The sequence below is a fragment of the Hippoglossus hippoglossus genome, chromosome 1 (assembly GCF_009819705.1).
Source record: "Hippoglossus hippoglossus isolate fHipHip1 chromosome 1, fHipHip1.pri, whole genome shotgun sequence".
Lineage (NCBI taxonomy): Eukaryota > Metazoa > Chordata > Actinopteri > Pleuronectiformes > Pleuronectidae > Hippoglossus > Hippoglossus hippoglossus.
Window position 1 is genome coordinate 3,036,231 of NC_047151.1, and position 21,417 is coordinate 3,057,647.

General features: G+C 44.5%; 1 protein-coding gene across 1 annotated transcript in view; it reads right to left on the reverse strand.

The window, feature by feature from the left end:
* sh3pxd2aa (SH3 and PX domains 2Aa) overlaps nt 1–21,417 on the reverse strand; it is a 107,178-nt gene that overhangs the window by 8,333 nt on the left and 77,428 nt on the right. Inside the window, 2 exon segments of the mRNA XM_034592073.1 lie at nt 5,129–5,212; nt 15,785–15,898. Coding sequence (XP_034447964.1) covers nt 5,129–5,212; nt 15,785–15,898 — 198 coding nt within the window.

A 21,417-nucleotide genomic window follows, 5' to 3' on the forward strand; every position in this document is an offset into this window, starting at 1 on the left:
TCTGAGTGTGTGTGTGTTGGCTCCGGCGTCACACTGCAGGGGCCGAAGCAGTGAGTTGAGCGGGGCGGTCAGCGGGACTCTATAAATCAGATCAGGGACCTGCTGTAAACGGCCGCAGTCTGACTGCTGTAAGCAGGGCGGCAGGGGGACGGCTCCGAGCGTGAGGCTCCTCCCCTGCCGAGGACACAGTGAGGTCACATCACCGTCAGTAGCCTATCTGCACCCTGAGAGAGGTCGAGACACCCTGACCTGGCTTTGTGTAAGAGCGACCAGAGGAGAAGTTCAGTCATTTAATTTAATTTGAGTTCCAATTTAATTTGTGCCCTCATTTTATTGTTTAGATTCCAGGAGCAAGTCCTCATCTTCTTTATCAAGCATCACGTACAAGGCAAAGAAATCTGTGTCAGCAAAAAGGCCGCAGATTATACGACTGCTTTCTTCCATTAGCAAATTACATCCTCCGAGAACATAAATCCTACGTGAATGGCCTTTGTTTTTGTCCTTTGCCAGTGCTACTAAATCAAGCTGTATCTCAAGTGTCTGTGCAGAGCTGTAAAACCTCACTCACCCACTTCATATCACCAGCTCAGCGATGCACTATCAGACAGGGACAGTGGCGCCTCCATTCACAAAGACAGGGATTGGATAGAAGGATGGAAGCAACATGTAAAGACTGAAGTTTGATGTTCGTCAAATTCTAGCTGTGAATAATTCTTCTTGTTTTAACAGTGCTACAAATTTCAAGATAACTTCGACTCAGTCAGACCCGTTTTCTACAAGTTGCAGAGGGTGTTTTAACTTTCTGGCACAGTAGCCACCCCTGCTGCACAAAGCAACTCCACACAAACACAAACCATACCTGCACTTACTGGTGCACATCTGGTCCAGGTGTGACTGAAGCAAACTGGAAATATGTTAAGGCAGACACAGACAGACGTGCACCTTAATTGGACAACGTGTCGACAGACAGTGATGCAGTCACAAAGCAAAGAGTGCTGGTGAATGAACATTTGGAAAATCTGCAGTAGCTGAGTTTGACACGACTCCAGGCAGCAGCAGCTGCAGTTTCACGCTGAGACTATTTTCAACGGTGGAAAAAAGAAAAGCTACTGGTCCAGGAGCTCGTAGCTTGTTTGCACCGCAGCCAGTAACCGTCCCACTGTCCTGTCTGACCTTACATGAGGCTTTATCAGTGTTTCCTTCAGCCAATAAATCACAGAGGTAAACTGCAGTATTTCTAAATCCATCTTCGATAAATCCAGTTTGCCTTACTGAATATGTTACATATCAATAGATGCAGAATAAATAAAAAGCTCCAGCACAAACCTCTTCATACTTTTGCACCAAATGTCTCTGGTGAGCTTATCCAGATACCAAGTCATGTAATTCACAGTACAGCTGCTCTGATTCCTGATCACATGACTTTCAAGCAAAAAGATGTGAGGACACACACTTCTAGACACCCAAGGACACCTAACAATACATACATATAAATCAATACAATATATGTAACACAAGACTTGTATAGAAAGAAAGAAATTGTAAAGGTTAGAAAAAACATGGTTATAATCTGTTATAGTGAGGGATAGATCAGAGTTTTAACATATGAGCACAAAACCTTTGATTTCGACGCAGGGAGCATGTCCATGTCAACCCACAGCTTGGTTTAATGATGGAGTACTCGAAAGGAAAATGTGTTATACCTGTTCAGGATAGCTACAATTGTCAGCAGATTGGAAAGCATGATAGTCATCAGAGGTCAGATGTTATGAGACTTATAAACCGACATATTAACCTACAATTAGACACACACGGTGCCTCAACCCCAAATCGAGGAGCTTTCACACTGTACAAAACTAAACTGTGGAGGTGAGGGGGCTGGGAGAGCACCCTCACCTCCACACTAACATTCAGGCAACTTTAAGTAAAGCTGCAGAAAACAGAGTTGAAATACTGCCTCGACACTTAAGAAAAAAGAGTAGGTGTCAGACACTGAATTTCAGAGCGTGGCCTCCAAAAGTGTTTCATGCTCTCATTCTCTGCTGGTGAAAGGGAGCCAGGTGACTCATTCAGAGGTTGAGGTCTGTGTGAGTAAAACCAGTCAGCATGTTGGGCTGCTGCCGCACTTTTACACTTTCCATGGCTCAATTAGGCCAAGTCTCACTGTTCTGCGAGACATGTCTAATGAGGTGACGTTCCAACAGGCCTGGATAACACTGTTCCCCTGACCTGATGAACTACACACTCTGGCTCCAGTTCACCAAGGATGAAATACTTATCCTTTAATATTGCTACTTTTGTCCCCCTGTGAGTAAAAGGCAGTTAGTTTGAATTGCTACATGAGCTAGGCGGGGGGAGTCAATGAGTAATGGTCTCCTGTCTCTGAACAGCTACCACTGCTGCGCCCCTCAAAACCAAAACGTGGAAATGAGGCCTCGACTGCCGGAGCTGTTCACAGCACGACAGTCTTTCTTTTACGAGGTTCGATTGTGTGTTTTTAGAAAGCAGCAGGGGTCCAGGTTGTTTTCACACGAGTGTTATTTCTGTCCTGTACAGTACGTTAGTCACTGCGTGCTCTCCAGAGTGGAAGCACGCACCACTAGACCTGAGTTTGCTCTGTTCCATCTCCTCTGATTGCGCACTAATCTACAGGATGCCCTGCTGCCTGGTGGTCTGGGTCAAAGGGAGAAGGGGGTAACACGAGCCCGTCCAGCCAGGCTATATTATGATAATAACTATGAGGCATTTGATTAGAGCCCTGACTAATACTGGAACCAGACAGGTGCCTCACTGATGCTCTGAGAACGTCTGGATAAGAACGCACCCACTTTGGAGAGGTCACTGTTTTTTTCAGACCGAGACTCATGTCTCTCTTTTAGCCTTAGAGCAACAGTGACTCAACAAAACCAAGTAATTTGCCAAATGTAAAAAATTCAAACGCATTTCCATGTTTGTGCTTTTTGGTAAGAATCAAGCAAATGTGAAAGTCATTAGCAGCATTTTAAACCCAGATGGAGGATTTATCTAAGCAGCAACACAAGAGCCAGTTATGTTTGTGGGGCTCAGCGGCCGTCGAGGTTGTTGCATTCGTGCTGTGGGGCCTGGAAATCCTTAATTATCCAGATCTGTTTAATACACTCCAGTTATTTTGTTGCTCAGTGTGAGCTGAAGAGTGTCCAAGTTTGATGGAGTGCGATTTGAGACTTTACTGTCGGAGCTGACTCATGGCCACCAATAAGCCGCTCCCGGTAGACAGCCATGGGCCAGGTGTTGTTGGCTGACGAGCGAGGGTGTAAATGAGGTTGTTTACCATATGGCCACAGAACATGTGAAGTACAGGAGAGAGAGGCCACAGAATTAGGCTCTGCAGAGGAACCATATACATGTTTTCACTGTATGAGGTAAGGTATATTGGATGAGTGACTTTCAGACATGTTTTTAGTTATTGTCTCTTTTATTGTCTCACCCTAACCCTTCCTCAAGAACAATTGTTATTCACATCGATCACTTAGAACAAAATTTTACAAAATCCCCTCCAGTCAAAGGTTTTTTTTTAGATTTGTGTGACCTCCTGCATTTTTTTATATTAGTGCTCTGATTCTGTGGGATCTTCCTTTTAACTGTTTCCTATTGTTTGCTTTAAATGTTTCATCTTTAACTTGTGAAGCACCTTGTAACTGTGTTTTGAATGGTATTAAATAAATAAAGTTTATTAATATATTATTATCATATACATACTTCTCTGCAGTCTCTACAATATGTGTTTTTTACTCTGTGGAGAGAAAATGACTCAGCTTTCCTTATGGCTACCTTGGTGGGTGTGATGTATACACAGAGCTCTATTTCAGTGCTGGTGCAGAGTGCAGAGGTTTCACAGGTGAAGTTTGGTTGTTTCCTTGAACACAGCAGTTTGTTATTTTTGTTACTCGCCATTTGCTCCACAGGGAAGAGAGGTGTGGAACTATTTAAACTTGTCTAACATCATAAAACCCTCTTTTAAATGTTGTATATATTTCCTCTTTTGTTTTCGTGTGCTCACATGTGATTATGCAAACAAAAAAGTTTAATTTTGCCAAATGTTTCCTGCCCTACAGTTTGTAAAGGACTTCTATGCTGAAGGCCTTTCCTGTAGTCTGGTGGCTCATTTGCAGCCATCTGAGGGAGGTGTGTATCTCTTCTATCTACAGTCTCTAATAGCAGTGATGTTGTGCACAGTTACACACTTCAGATCCGCTGCTTAAATCTTCTGCGACTGGCATCAGACTGTTGCAGAAACCTTTGTGCTCATCATGTGCACATCAAACATGTGGATTTGATGAATTATGCTGTTGTTTTTACTGTCGGATCCTGAAACACAGAAAACAGTTCTCTCCTCCTCTCTCCCCACAGGAATGTCTGCTCTGAAACACCAGGTTACCAGATCCTCTAATGAGTCTGGCAACACTAAAACCTGTTTAATTAGATTACAGGAAGATTTGTTATTTTAAAGGTCCTAATGTCTTTATTCCTTTTCACTATTCAATCGTCAGTAATATGTTGCCGTGTTGATTCTACTTTCACTCTACACTCTAAAGTATTAGTTGACAGCAGATGGTGATGGATCACTGTATGACAGTTGAAAGGTCCTGCTATGCATATAGAGTACATGATGAACGTAAGATCCTCAGCACATCAAGAGAGAAATCAGATGTGAATTCAAGACACATCATCTGCGCCTGTCAGTGTATTTGAGCTGCTGTATTCATATTTGAAAGTCTGTAGGTCCCAGACAACCACAGGTATCTTATGAGGAAAACCCACTGCAGGGTTTTCCAACTGTCAGTGCATCATGACCGGAGGAATCCTGCTTCTAACGGAGAATAAAAGTAGTAAATGCCATCGTTGTCATGACCTCTGTCACGGCCACTTATCATAAATTCTTTCTGATCAAGGCATTGACGGGGAAATAAATATCAAAGTTCACTTGGAACAACCCCAACACACGGGGCAGGCTTCATGGAAATAGATCAAATAGAATCATTCATCTGGGTTATGTGTACATTTACCCCAAATGTGTATGCTATGTGTGTTTGTGTTTGTGTGTGTGTGGTTGTGTGTGTGTGTGTTTGCCCACTGTCGCTATGTTCACCTCTGCTCTGCTGACGGTTGACTATACCCCCGAGGGTCCAGCGGCGGTCCAGCCTCTTCAGATGCGCCTTGCGTCTCTTAGTAACTGATGAGGATGAGGAGCAAATAAACAAAGAAAACAAAGAAAGAAACATGGAGTTATTGTGAGAAGCAGAGTTAGAAACGTGGGCAAAAGCAAAAAAAAAACAAATAACAGTTGTTATTAGCAAAGAAAAAGATTTCTTCAGGACAAAGGCAAATAAAGAACTTGTGTGGGTCAGATAAGAAGCCAGTACATCATGTTGTGCTGCAACAATAAAAGGCTTTGTAAGTACATATAACCAGTTAGTTGCTGGGGTTTTTGTACATTTTTCATTTCTTTAAGGTCCAAAACATATCCTGCAGTTTAATTTAAGACACATGTTTGTAAATTCTTGAACTGTGAAGTGTGTGGACACAAAGGCAATAATAAAAAGGACATGTGAAGGATTCAATTTGAGCTTTATTCATATTTATTCAGTATAGATTGTGGTTAACCACCATGTGTTATACAGCATTAGCATTAGCATGGTGATTTGATTCATGCTTTTTTAACATTTTACCAGACACAGCATAATGTACATTGATTTGCTATAGTTACAAAAGGTTAATCTACAAAGAACCTGCAATAAACCCCACCTCACACACTGTGAACCCCCTAACAAACTGAACCCCACCTCACACACTGAACCCCACCTCACACACTGTGAACCCCACCTAACAAACTGAACCCCACCTAACAAACTGAACCCCACCTAACACACTGAACCCCACCTAACAAACTGAACCCCACCTAACAAACTGAACCCCACCTAACACACTGAACCCCACCTAACAAACTGAACCCCACCTAACAAACTGAACCCCACCTAACACACTGAACCCCACCTAACAAACTGTACCCCACCTCACACACTGAACCCCACCTCACACACTGAACCCCACCTCACAAACTGAACCCCACCTAACACACTGAACCCCACCTAACACACTGAACCCCACCTAACAAACTGAACCCCACCTCACACACTGAACCCCACCTAACACACTGAACCCCCCCTCACACACTGAACCCCACCTAACAAACTGAACCCCACCTAACACACTGAACCCCACCTAACACACTGAACCCCACCTCACACACTGAACCCACCTAACACACTGAACCCCCCTCACACACTGAACCCCACCTAACAAACTGAACCCCACCTCACACACTGAACCCCACCTAACAAACTGAACCCCACCTAACAAACTGAACCCCACCTAACAAACTGAACCCCACCTAACAAACTGAACCCCACCTAACAAACTGAACCCCACCTCACACACTGAACCCCACCTAACAAACTGAACCCCACCTCACACACTGAACCCCACCTAACAAACTGAACCCCACCTCACAAACTGAACCCCACCTAACAAACTGAACCCCACCTAACAAACTGAACCCCACCTAACAAACTGAACCCCACCTCACCCACTGAACCCCACCTAACAAACTGAACCCCACCTCACACACTGAACCCCACCTAACAACTGAACCCCACCTCACACACTGAACCCCATCTAACAAACTGAACCCCACCTCACAAACTGAACCCCACCTCACACACTGTGAACCCCACCTAACAAACTGAACCCCACCTAACAAACTGAACCCCACCTCACACACTGAACCCCACCTAACACACTGAACCCCACCTAACAAACTGAACCCCACCTAACAAACTGAACCCCACCTAACAAACTGAACCCCACCTAACAAACTGAACCCCACCTCACACACTGAACCCCCATCACACACTGAACCCCACCTAACAAACTGAACCCCACCTAACAAACTGAACCCCACCTAACAAACTGAACCCCCCATCACACACTGAACCCCCCCTAACAAACTGAACCCCACCTCACACACTGAACCCCACCTAACACACTGAACCCCACCTAACACACTGAACCCCACCTCACACACTGAACCCCACCTAACAAACTGAACCCCACCTCACACACTGAACCCCACCTCACACACCGAACCCCACCTAACAAACTGAACCCCACCTAACAACTGAACCCCACCTAACAAACTGAACCCCAACACACTGAACCCCACCTCACACACTGAACCCCACCTAACAAACTGAACCCCACCTAACAAACTGAACCCCACCTAACAAACTGAACCCCACCTCACACACTGAACCCCACCTAACAAACTGAACCCCACCTAACACACTGAACCCCACCTAACACTGAACCCCACCCAACACACTGAACCCCACCTCACACACTGAACCCCACCTCACACTGAACCCCACCTAACAAACTGAACCCCACCTAACAAACTGAACCCCACCTAACAAACTGAACCCCACCTCACACACTGAACCCCACCTAACAAACTGAACCCCACCTCACACTGAACCCCATCTAACACACTGAACCCCACCTCACACACTGAACCCCACCTAACAAACTGAACCCCCCATCACACACTGAACCCCACCTAACAAACTGAACCCCACCTCACACACTGAACCCCACCTAACACACTGAACCCCACCTAACAAACTGAACCCCACCTAACAAACTGAACCCCACCTAACACTGAACCCCACCTAACAAACTGAACCCCACCTCACACACTGAACCCCCATCACACACTGAACCCCACCTAACAAACTGAACCCCACCTAACAAACTGAACCCCCCTCACACACTGAACCCCACCTATCAAACTGAACCCCACCTCACACACTGAACCCCACCTAACACTGAACCCCACCTAACACACTGAACCCCACCTCACACACTGAACCCCACCTAACAAACTGAACCCCACCTCACACACTGAACCCCACCTCACACACCGAACCCCACCTAACAAACTGAACCCCACAACAAACTGAACCCCACCTAACAAACTGAACCCCACCTACACTGAACCCCACCTACACACTGAACCCCACCTCACACACTGAACCCCCCTAACAAACTGAACCCCACCTAACAAACTGAACCCCACCTAACAAACTGAACCCCACCTCACACACTGAACCCCACCTAACAAACTGAACCCCACCTAACACACTGAACCCCACCTAACACACTGAACCCCACCCAACAAACTGAACCCCACCTCACACACTGAACCCCACCTCACACACTGAACCCCACCTAACAAACTGAACCCCACCTAACAAACTGAACCCCACCTAACACACTGAACCCCACCTCACACACTGAACCCCACCTAACAAACTGAACCCCACCTAACAAACTGAACCCCACCTCACACACTGAACCCCACCTCACAAACTGAACCCCACCTAACAAACTGAACCCCACCTAACAAACTGAACCCCACCTCACACACTGAACCCCACCTAACAAACTGAACCCCACCTAACAAACTGAACCCCACCTAACACACTGAACCCCACCCAACAAACTGAACCCCACCTCACACACTGAACCCCACCCAACAAACTGAACCCCACCTCACACACTGAACCCCACCTAACACACTGAACCCCACCTAACACACTGAACCCCACCCAACAAACTGAACCCCACCTAACAAACTGAACCCCACCTAACAAACTGAACCCCACCTCACACACTGAACCCCACCTAACAAACTGAACCCCACCTCACACACTGAACCCCACCTAACAAACTGAACCCCACCTAACAAACTGAACCCCACCTCACACACTGAACCCCACCTAACAAACTGAACCCCACCTAACAAACTGAACCCCACCTACACACACTGAACCCCACCTAACACACTGAACCCCACCTAACACACTGAACCCCACCCAACACTGAACCCCACCTAACAAACTGAACCCCACCTAACAAACTGAACCCCACCTCACACACTGAACCCCACCTAACAAACTGAACCCCACCTCACAAACTGAACCCCACCTAACAAACTGAACCCCACCTAACAAACTGAACCCCACCTAACAAACTGAACCCCACCTCACCCACTGAACCCCACCTAACAAACTGAACCCCACCTCACACACTGAACCCCACCTAACAAACTGAACCCCACCTCACACACTGAACCCCACCTAACAAACTGAACCCCACCTCACAAACTGAACCCCACCTCACACACTGAACCCCACCTAACAAACTGAACCCCACCTAACAAACTGAACCCCACCTCACACACTGAACCCCACCTAACACACTGAACCCCACCTAACAAACTGAACCCCACCTAACAAACTGAACCCCACCTCACACACTGAACCCCACCTAACACACTGAACCCCACCTAACAAACTGAACCCCACCTAACACACTGAACCCCACCTAACAAACTGAACCCCACCTAACACACTGAACCCCACCTAACAAACTGAACCCCACCTAACAAACTGAACCCCACTGAACCCCACCTAACACTGAACCCCACCTAACAAACTGAACCCCACCTAACACACTGAACCCCACCTAACAAACTGAACCCCACCTAACACACTGAACCCCACCTAACAAACTGAACCCCACCTAACAAACTGAACCCCACCTAACAAACTGAACCCCACCTAACAAACTGAACCCCACCTAACAAACTGAACCCCACCTCACACACTGAACCCCACCTAACAAACTGAACCCCACCTCACACACTGAACCCCACCTCACACACTGAACCCCACCTAACACACTGAACCCCACCTCACACACTGAACCCCACCTAACAAACTGAACCCCCCATCACACACTGAACCCCACCTAACAAACTGAACCCCACCTCACACACTGAACCCCACCTAACACACTGAACCCCACCTAACAAACTGAACCCCACCTAACAAACTGAACCCCACCTAACACACTGAACCCCACCTAACAAACTGAACCCCACCTCACACACTGAACCCCATCACACACTGAACCCCACCTAACAAACTGAACCCCACCTAACAAACTGAACCCCACCTAACAAACTGAACCCCCCATCACACACTGAACCCCACCTATCAAACTGAACCCCACCTCACACACTGAACCCCACCTAACACACTGAACCCCACCTAACACACTGAACCCCACCTCACACACTGAACCCCACCTAACAAACTGAACCCCACCTCACACACTGAACCCCACCTCACACACCGAACCCCACCTAACAAACTGAACCCCACCTAACAAACTGAACCCCACCTAACAAACTGAACCCCACCTAACACACTGAACCCCACCTCACACACTGAACCCCACCTAACAAACTGAACCCCACCTAACAAACTGAACCCCACCTAACAAACTGAACCCCACCTAACACACTGAACCCCACCTAACACACTGAACCCCACCCAACAAACTGAACCCCACCTCACACACTGAACCCCACCTCACACACTGAACCCCACCTAACAAACTGAACCCCACCTAACAAACTGAACCCCACCTAACAAACTGAACCCCACCTCACACACTGAACCCCACCTAACAAACTGAACCCCACCTCACACACTGAACCCCATCTAACACACTGAACCCCACCTCACACACTGAACCCCACCTAACAAACTGAACCCCCCATCACACACTGAACCCCACCTAACAAACTGAACCCCACCTCACACACTGAACCCCACCTAACACACTGAACCCCACCTAACAAACTGAACCCCACCTAACAAACTGAACCCCACCTAACACACTGAACCCCACCTAACAAACTGAACCCCACCTCACACACTGAACCCCACCTAACACACTGAACCCCACCTAACAAACTGAACCCCACCTAACAAACTGAACCCCACCTAACAAACTGAACCCCCCATCACACACTGAACCCCACCTATCAAACTGAACCCCACCTCACACACTGAACCCCACCTAACACACTGAACCCCACCTAACACACTGAACCCCACCTCACACACTGAACCCCACCTAACAAACTGAACCCCACCTCACACACTGAACCCCACCTCACACACTGAACCCCACCTAACAAACTGAACCCCACCTAACAAACTGAACCCCACCTAACAAACTGAACCCCACCTAACACACTGAACCCCACCTCACACACTGAACCCCACCTAACAAACTGAACCCCACCTAACAAACTGAACCCCACCTAACAAACTGAACCCCACCTCACACACTGAACCCCACCTAACAAACTGAACCCCACCTAACACACTGAACCCCACCTAACACACTGAACCCCACCCAACAAACTGAACCCCACCTCACACACTGAACCCCACCTCACACACTGAACCCCACCTAACAAACTGAACCCCACCTAACAAACTGAACCCCACCTAACAAACTGAACCCCACCTCACACACTGAACCCCACCTCACAAACTGAACCCCACCTAACAAACTGAACCCCACCTAACAAACTGAACCCCACCTCACACACTGAACCCCACCTAACAAACTGAACCCCACCTAACAAACTGAACCCCACCTAACACACTGAACCCCACCCAACAAACTGAACCCCACCTCACACACTGAACCCCACCCAACAAACTGAACCCCACCTCACACACTGAACCCCACCTAACACACTGAACCCCACCTAACACACTGAACCCCACCAAACAAACTGAACCCCACCTAACAAACTGAACCCCACCTAACAAACTGAACCCCACCTCACACACTGAACCCCACCTAACAAACTGAACCCCACCTCACACACTGAACCCCACCTAACAACTGAACCCCACCTAACAAACTGAACCCCACCTCACACACTGAACCCCACCTAACAAACTGAACCACACCTAACAAACTGAACCCCACCTCACACACTGAACCCCACCTCACTCACTGAACCCCACCTCACACACTGAACCCCACCTAACAAACTGAACCCCACCTCACACACTGAACCCCACCTCACACACTGAACCCCACCTAACAAACTGAACCCCACCTAACAAACTGAACCCCACCTAACACACTGAACCCCACCTCACACACTGAACCCCACCTAACAAACTGAACCCCACCTAACAAACTGAACCCCACCTCACACACTGAACCCCACCTAACAAACTGAACCCCACCTCACACACTGAACCCCACCTAACAAACTGAACCCCACCTAACAAACTGAACCCCACTCACACACTGGACCCCCCCTTAATGTGAAACAAAACTAAAACCACAGCTGCCATCAGCTGACAGTGGTCATAAACAACTTTTTCCATATATCTCTCTGCACACATATCACCACAGCCAGCAGGCAGACATCTTGCTCCAGTGTTGGGTTCACTCTGTCAAGAAGGTAAGTAGAAAGCTACAGCAGAACTTTCATAAACACACAGCTTTCTGTGGGGCAAGGAATTCCCACTTCATGAGGGAGGAGTTTCATTGTGTGCCGGCCAACCACAGACCTCAGCTAAATCAAAGGATTTCCCATCACTAAAACTATTATTCATGTATTATTTAGACTATTAAATGGGATAAAAAGCCTTTCACAATTTCTCACAGTCAAAGAGACATTTTTAAATACCTTGTTTTCTCCAACATACAGCACTGCACTGTTATAGTCCAGTCTCACATAAACCACTCATACAGTGAAGTATGCAACATGCCACATTCACACACAAACACATATACACACTGATGGCACAACCATCAGCGGTAATTTGGGATCAGGGATTAGCTGTGGTTTCTTGACACCACAACCAGAATCCATAAATGAGGAACAGATTATATTTCTGAATATAAATGAGGAATACATTTAAAGCATCCAATTAAGCATATTTCTTCTTCTTGCATTTTTCTTTTTAGTGAAACACTTTGTTACATTGTTAAGAAACGTGCTGTATATATGAAGTTTGTTATTTTCATTATATAACATGTGATATATAGGATCCAATTAAATGAAAAACATAATTACATGTCATGTAATTGTCAAAGTAATCTACAATTGCAATAGGAATGATTCTGATAGATCAGCTCATTTCCTGTTTTTTTATAAGGAAGAAGCTAGGATGACAATGATTTGAATTGTAGCGTAAATAAAACATAATGTTAATTGATGTTAGTTGATGATAACTGGCAGGAGCTAACATGACTATGAGTTCAGATCATATTGACATGAACTGTTATTTGATACATACAGTATGTTAGTGGGAGTCTGTAGCTTCTCTGTGCTGAGCTCTCCACCTCTTTCATTACGTATTAGTTCAAACCTTGTATAATAAAGTAGCTGTCATAACATGATGAGTCATTTTCCCATCTTAGTGCATTCTCCGAGGCCACATGAAGAGCAAACACATTAATGAGGGGAAGGAGGGATAGAAACAACACTTCTATTTCATCTATTTCCACTGTGGTAATTCAATTCCTTCGGTGTCACTCAGTCTCTCCATCTCATATCCTCTCTTCACCCCTGATCTCTCCATCTTTCCCTCTGCTCGACATGCGCCCTCTCCCTTTGTGCGGTTCTGCTTCTTGTCATTTCCTCTTCCCTTTGATTCCCCTTTGATTCCTCTCTGCTTTCCATCCGTCCCACTGAGCGCCACCCTGCTCCCGTTGACCTCCTAATTGAAATATCAGCTAAGGGAAGGCACACAGGGAAATGTTATTTCGAGGTAATTTCAGCGGAGCCGGGCAGTGCCTGTCAGTTCCTCTCCAGCTAGCTGAGCTGTCAGTGGAATCAGGTTGCAGACCACGCAGAGATAATGAGATGTAAGAGACGACAGGAAGCGAGAAGGGGGAGATCAGAAATGAGAAGTGACGATGTATGCAAACACAGAGACACCAGGCCTAATGGGAAACTGGGGGCCACTGACCCCGGAGGATTGGGGGAGTGTGTGTATGTGCATGCATGTGTGTACTTGTACGTAGCTGTGAGCTCAGTCACGTCCTGCATGAATTCACTTGAGTGCATTGGTTAACAGTCGGTGAATATAGTGAGAAAACCAAATATAATTAGAGAGTGTGCCTTTTAAAACAGCTGCCAGATCCAGGATTAAAGGATAATTCTGGTTTGATACAATGTTGTTTAGATAGTTGAGTTTAACCCTTGACTGCTTGCTTCTTGCCCCATTAGACATCTTTATTAATGTTAATGTTGTGTTGTCAGTGATCAACAGAGTTCTCCACTGATTTAGCATTGCACTCTGGTAACATTGTCAGACTCACAATGATCAGAGGAAAGACGAAGAAAAAAAATCTTCACATAAGCATCGATACATCGTCTGCATTGTTCCTTGTGTTCTCTGGCATCAACGTTACCCACAATTACCCACTCAACTTCGAAAAGTTTGGTAGGAGATTCCGGTGTGTTATGCTCGTAGCGGCTAATGTCACCTTCAGCTGCTAGACTGACAGCAGGAGGTCTGTTTAGCTTTCAAACTTCACACCCACAAACTTTACTCTGACTCTAGTGACTCACTTGTGTAAAATCCCTTTGTGAGTTCCCCTTTAAAGCCATTTACATGGAGCATGTCATAAATAAACAGAATGGACATGTGGCAGCCAGTCATAGGTCTGACTTCTAATAATAAGATAAAAGATCTCTCTCTCTCTCTCTCTCTCTCTCTCTCTCTGTCTCACACACACAGACACACACACACACACACACACACACACACACACACACACACACACACACACACACACACACACACACACACACACACACACTTACACATTCAATCACACTCACACGGGAAAGGACACATGAGACAGCAGGGTTGCCCATTTCAATCCCTGGGTTAATAATGAAACTGAGGGTGTGTGTATAAGATATATAGCTCAGAGCAACTACTACTCCCTCCCTAACTATAAGAAAGTAGAAAATTAATCTTGGAACGAATATTAAAAAAATACAAATCTGTTAAGCAGAACAGAATTTTGCTTATTTCTTATGAAAGATGTCTCTGTTATGAGCACTGCCAAAATCTATTACGTGTGTGAACTTGAGAGTGAAATAAAACAAATTAAGAAATGAATGAGAGCAGCAAATGTGTGACAACTCTGTTGAAGGTGTCATCATTCTAGCACAGTGTGTGATTGTCTTTCAGAATGTGCACAGTTCAATGATGCATGCCGAGTAGCACATCTTAATGAGACGGAAAATATTTCTTAGATAATCCAGTGGCACATACACACCATGACAAACAATCCTTGTTTGGCAGATATCTTTTAAGCATATTTTCACGTATCTCTTTTAGATCTAAGATATGGTCTGAAACCAGCATTGGGCTTATGACACAGTGATGAAATGCTCCACTCGGGCAGTCAGACTAAACATTAGGGAGGAAAGGGTCACAACAAAATGAGGCTGCTGCAAGAGTTGCTGACTCCCTGGGGAGTTGAAAAGAATTTTCTTTGGTTCCAAAATATTGCAAATCCTTTGGCTGCGGTCTGGTACCGTTTCACTATGGTGTTTTGAGGGGTCTTCAAGGCTCCTAGTATGTGACTGGAAGTGTGTTTGTGAGTGTATGTGCAAGTAACTCAAATAAGGAGTCAGTCAAACATGTGTCTTTCTTTGTTTTATGAATCTAATAATGTTGTGTGTGTGTGTGTGCGTGTGTGGGGTGTGTGTGTGTGTGTGTGGTGTGTGTGTGTGTGTGTGTGTGTGTGTGTGTGTGTGAGTGTGTGTGCTAACCTTCTCCAGTCCTGGAAGTTCCAAGATCCAAATCGTCTCTGGTTCCATTCTGGGAGTCCAAGTATGTAGCCGGCACCCAGCCCTGCTCCTCTGCTGTGCTGACAAACCACCATCCTGGAGAGAGAAAAGATTGGTGAGTAAAAGGCAGAGAGATGATCACATCAGCGTAGCTAACAACCATTAAGGCCTGTGGGATGGCAGCAAGCATTATTCCCACATGGTGATTTACACCAATCAATGGAAATTACATATCACATTTGTCAGCGGGCACTATGGACCATGATGGTAAATGAGCACGATAGCCCATTAAGTCTGTGTATAACCCAATAAGCCTAATATGCAGGGCATGTCCGTATCAGAGTAACAGAGAGATGTGAGACACCTGGAAGTTTCCCCTACTTGGAAAGTTCTCATCATTACTAAACCAGACTCTGAGAGAAACTGGAGAAGTGTTGCAACTTTAAGCAAAACACAGATCACCAGAAGTTTAAAAAGCACTTCGGATATGTGCAGAGGAACATTTCAATAAATTATTTTTCACGACTTCCTATTTTGAAATGTCTTATTCTGCCAGTGACACCATGCAGTGCCGCTGTCATCACCAAGCTTAGTGGCTGCCACTTGTGCAAATCAACATTATGCAGTATAACAACCCACAGACATCTATGCAGCATTGTGAAGCTGTACTTATTAACAACAGTGCTTTGATTAAAAGGCTAATATCGTAGTAGTAATAATAACAAACTTAAGTTTACAACGATTTAAAATCTGATGTTGGTGTTAGAAGAAAATTGGTCCGCAGATCACCAGAGTTGTTAGAATTTGTCTTGAAAGGACCATGAGTGTCTGTACAAAATTCCATGGCAATCCAATCAAGAGTTGTGGACATTTCACTTAAACAAAACAAAATAGGCAACTGTGGAAGATGTGGGATCACCAAACTGAATTAATAAATTAGGATGCACTGTCTGGGAACCGGGAGCGTCTGTAGAGAGGTTTGTGCAATCCATTTCATATGCAAACTTTACACTGAATATGTGATACATAGAAGATGGCGTGGTAGGGCCACTTAAAGAAAATAGTCATAATATTAAAAGAATAAAGACGTAATTTTACGAGAATTTTTTTAATTTTATGATATATTACATTTGTACATATATTTAAACTTTACAACTTTACTCTCGTAATATTACAACTTGTGATATTACAAAACTATCTCAAAACCCCAGCATTTCTTTTCCCTTTGGTATGGCCCGAATACTAAATAATTTGACCCGTTGTTGCTAAATTGTATCAAATTTTATAAGCCATTCAAGACCAAAAGTTTCCACATCATGGTGGTGCTAGAGGAAAAGCTGGGAGATAATCAACGTCATCAGGCGTCTTTACATGTACGTTTAAATTCTCCTGCAATCGATTCTGACTGACCAACATTGCCGTTTCCAGAGCCCCACCACTTACAAAGCTGTGGATGACTTGTAGAAACACATGCTTCACTCGAGTCACCACACCATGCTGACTTGCTGCCATTAGAGATTCTCAAGGAATAATGTCCTGGGATGCTTTGTAAAACGGTCAAGAACTCCTCGCAGTAGCTCGGAAACTTGCTGGATGGTCCACAGTTTCCTAGAATACCTTTGGTTTCTTTCCTCCAAGTCTGAATAATCATGTTTCTTTAGGGAGTCTCGTGGAAGCGAAAGGCTTTTCCACTCAGGGCTGAATCATAAATCAACACTACACTGCTGCATTGAATTTGAACTCATTTCACATTAACCTTTTACCCCGACCAAAGTGAGATCATGCTCTGACTGACGACTGAAAGTGAGGGGTTTGTGATCACTCTTCTGTTATAGTATTCACTAGGGTGACTTTTAAGATTATAAAACAGATTTATATACATCGATAGCATTTTGAAACCTTGTGTCATTCTCCAGTTCAATTGAAAAAAAGTACCATTCCTATCATAACAAAAAATCTGTTACTTGTCTTAAAACGGGGAGATGTGGCTTAATTAGTGTTGCAGCATTTGGCTACAAAACAATGAACAACCCTGTCTCTCTCTCTCTCTCCACACACACACACACACACACACACACACACACACACACACACACACACACACACACACACTGTACATAGATGGTACAAGCTGGCACATACACAGTATAAGTCAGGAGGGAATAGTAGTTGCTCTGAGCCTATGTTTGATACACACACCCTCAGTTTGACCACTATCCCTGGGATTGAAATGGGCAACCCCTCTGTCGCAAGTGTCCTTTTCTGTGTAAGTGTGATTGAATGTGTGAATGCAGTTACAGAGACAGTATAAAAAAGATGATTACTTCTCTTTTTCTTACTTCAAATGAGTCCAACAATTAGGTCATAACTGCAGCAGTGTGTTTACAGCCTCATGGCTCAGCTCTCTAATGTGGTTGGAGAAGCCAGGAGGAATCAACCCTTCACACCCTTTTTTATTAGCAGGCAATACTATGAATCACATCAACACATACTATGAACGAGGTGGAAAATATATGCCTGTAACACGGAGTTGTATCATAGGGAAAGAAACAGTCATGGTAGCAGGGGGAAGTTGTGTTCCACAGCCACAGTGTGACTGGGAACATGCATTATTTTCAGATGACTGCACAGCCCTATTATAACTTAATACTCATAGCTGTATGGGTAATCAATTAAATAATTTAATGCTGCATAAAAAGTTATATTGTTTGTATTTATGAACAAACAATTCATTAACAATATATTTGATTGCAACAAAGAGGTCATGGAATCAGTCGTATAATCCAGTGCAGTTATGCAGAAATAATAAACTTCCCTTTTAGTCACCTAAAGCAGTTATTTAACACTGACTGTAAGGAATATTTTAGGTAACAGATGGAAGTAATGGTTAATGAAGTAAGTATATTTTGAGATGATTCATTATTTGTCATTATTTTCTAACCATTTAATTACTAGTTTATAATTATCAGAAGCAAAAGGTGACAAAATCAAAATGATATTAAGTGAACAAATATAACACATAAACAAGGAAATCTTCACTTTCGAGAAGCTGGAGTTTTGTTTGCAATTGTTTTTTCCCCTATAATAAATGACTAATAATTGCATAATCGACCATCAAAACTACTGTTTGTTTATTTTTTGTTCAGCAATTCAACAATGAATTAAACTGCTCATACTAATTTAGGCTCACAGAGGTCAAAGGCACCCGGACTGAGACAGCTTGTGAGTCAGTTCACACACAAAGTCCTACTGAAACACTGTGTCGCCTCTATTTCCCCACAGTGGGACATGTCTCACAGCCAACACAGGAGTTAATTCAACCTGAGGGTCTACACTCACACATGGCGTTATGCACAGTAGCTGCAGTGTAGCTCGTCCAGCCTGAAGTTCATCCCAGTTACACTACCTTGGATTCTCTGTCCTCGCCTGCTGACTGCTCCCTGACTCCTGCAGAGATGTTACACTGCAGTCTGGCTTCAGACAAGGTCAGCTTAGTTGGCTTCAAACCCGTCAGATTTAAATTAGACTACTGCTTGGCCTCAACGAATGTTTCATATCGAAATGCATCTGACAGCACTACAGTTATGCTAATCAAATCTTAAACCATAGCTCCTGGTTGTTTGTTTTTATACGCGAACTGTAGCTTCAGATTCCTCTTGTAGTGGAGATTTTGTGTTTTCATTCCCAAAGGCTTTAATATATTTTCGCCTTTGCTGGAATATAAAACGTCCTCCGAACAGTAAGAATAGCTCGGTCCGTATGAAACACATTAGGGCTTTCGTAGCCTGATTCATTGCAAAATTACTCAAAAAGCTGAAGACGAATTGGAGCCACCTGTACAGAGGAGAGGACGATTACTTCAGAGACAAATGCAGGAGCTATTCCTCTATAGTCCACCTGGCACATGGTGGAAAGACTGAATAATAACTCTCCTGTGCTGATAGAGGACTAAGGGGACTGTTCACTATTAACAGTAGTGTAACCCCCCCCAACTGCTGCATATATCATGTTGACTTCTAAAGCTAAAGCTGATGGGAACTGTGTTTGCATAGACAGAGTAAATAGTAGGATCCTAACAACAATACTAATATAGCAAATCTAAAATTGGATGATTAGAACATTAACCACAGAGCCCAAGACAAAATGATCAGAGTAACTGTGCAACTACATTTTTCGAAGAATCTAAATGTGGTGGGAGCTAAAATTGTGTGATAATTTGGAGACAGGCATGACCATACACCACCATGCAAAAGGAATAATGTGATGTCACGGGTGTGTACAGGTTAAAATCACAGCAGTTGTGAGTTTAACTGGCTGAGCTTCAGAAATGTCCACAACGAAGACAGGAAGTTTGATTGATGCCAGAATGATGAGTCCAATTGAAAGCATGGATGTACAAAAGTAGTAATAACAATGGTTTTACTTCTTAAGGTTCAATAAATACAGACTGCAGAACTCTCTGTAGCTGTGTTGCTGATTACTACATATATGTTTCTGTCATTTCCTCACATGCACACTGAATCAAAAGATTCAAAAGACCAGAAACAGGTCAAGTAGTGTCTCTGTCGCAATTTACACACACCAAGCTGCAGACAGCATGTGCACACATGGTAGAGCACAGCAAAGTTTTAACAGGACATAGTTCCCCTATAAATCTATCTGGAAAAGTGGGCACGGTAAAAGCTGATAACAGAGGACCTCTCACGGAGAGTAGACCAGACTGGACACAAGGCGTGGGGAAAACACACTGCAGATAGAATGAGAAATGTAGAGAAGCAGCCACTCTGTCACTGTAATAGTCAGCTGGCAGTGTGGCAGATCTGGGCCCTGAGAGAAGTGGGCTGGTCATATTGTGTGAGGAGCCTGTAGACAGATTACAGTTTTGACAGAACATCCAAAGTGTAGGAGGAGATCTGTATCAAAGACGCAGCCAGATGGAGAAAAACTACTCAGACTGGTGGGCCTGAAAGGACGAATGTGCTCACAAATGTTGCTTCATTTGTCTCTCTCCCTTGTTCAGTGGCCAACTAGTCATGAAATTACATATGAACTCATGGTCCCCAGAGGATGAATCCAAATGTTTTTGTTGACACTGGGACTTGGAGCAAACATTAGACCAAACTCTCAGTTTGCGTACAAGAAATATCAAAGTCCAGCAAATGCATTGTCATGGTATTTACTGATGCATTAATGCTTACCACAGGACAGTTGATTGAAGGTAAAATTGATTATAACGGTTTCCTTTTGGCAAGTAAAATTTTGTGCACAAACTATAATGTGTATGTAGGTCTTAAAGATAAAGAGATGTTCAAATGCTTCTCTCTCTATTTCCAACACATGGAGGAAAAATGAAAGTGTAATGGCAATCTTGCCTCCTGTGGAGATCTGTGTGCTTCAGATAAAACCAGGGCGCTCCCTGGAAGGGGTTGAAGTTGCGATCAAAGACAACCTTACATAAAGACATATCACGTTTTCTCTGAAACATGACAAATAAGTGCACATGTTTGAGTATATGGCCTGGCATGGAAAAACAAGAGTCGCACTGGCCACAGCCTGTTTTTGGGGTGGGTGTTTTTGGCAGCAGTGAAAATGAACAGGCACTGGACAGAGCAAAT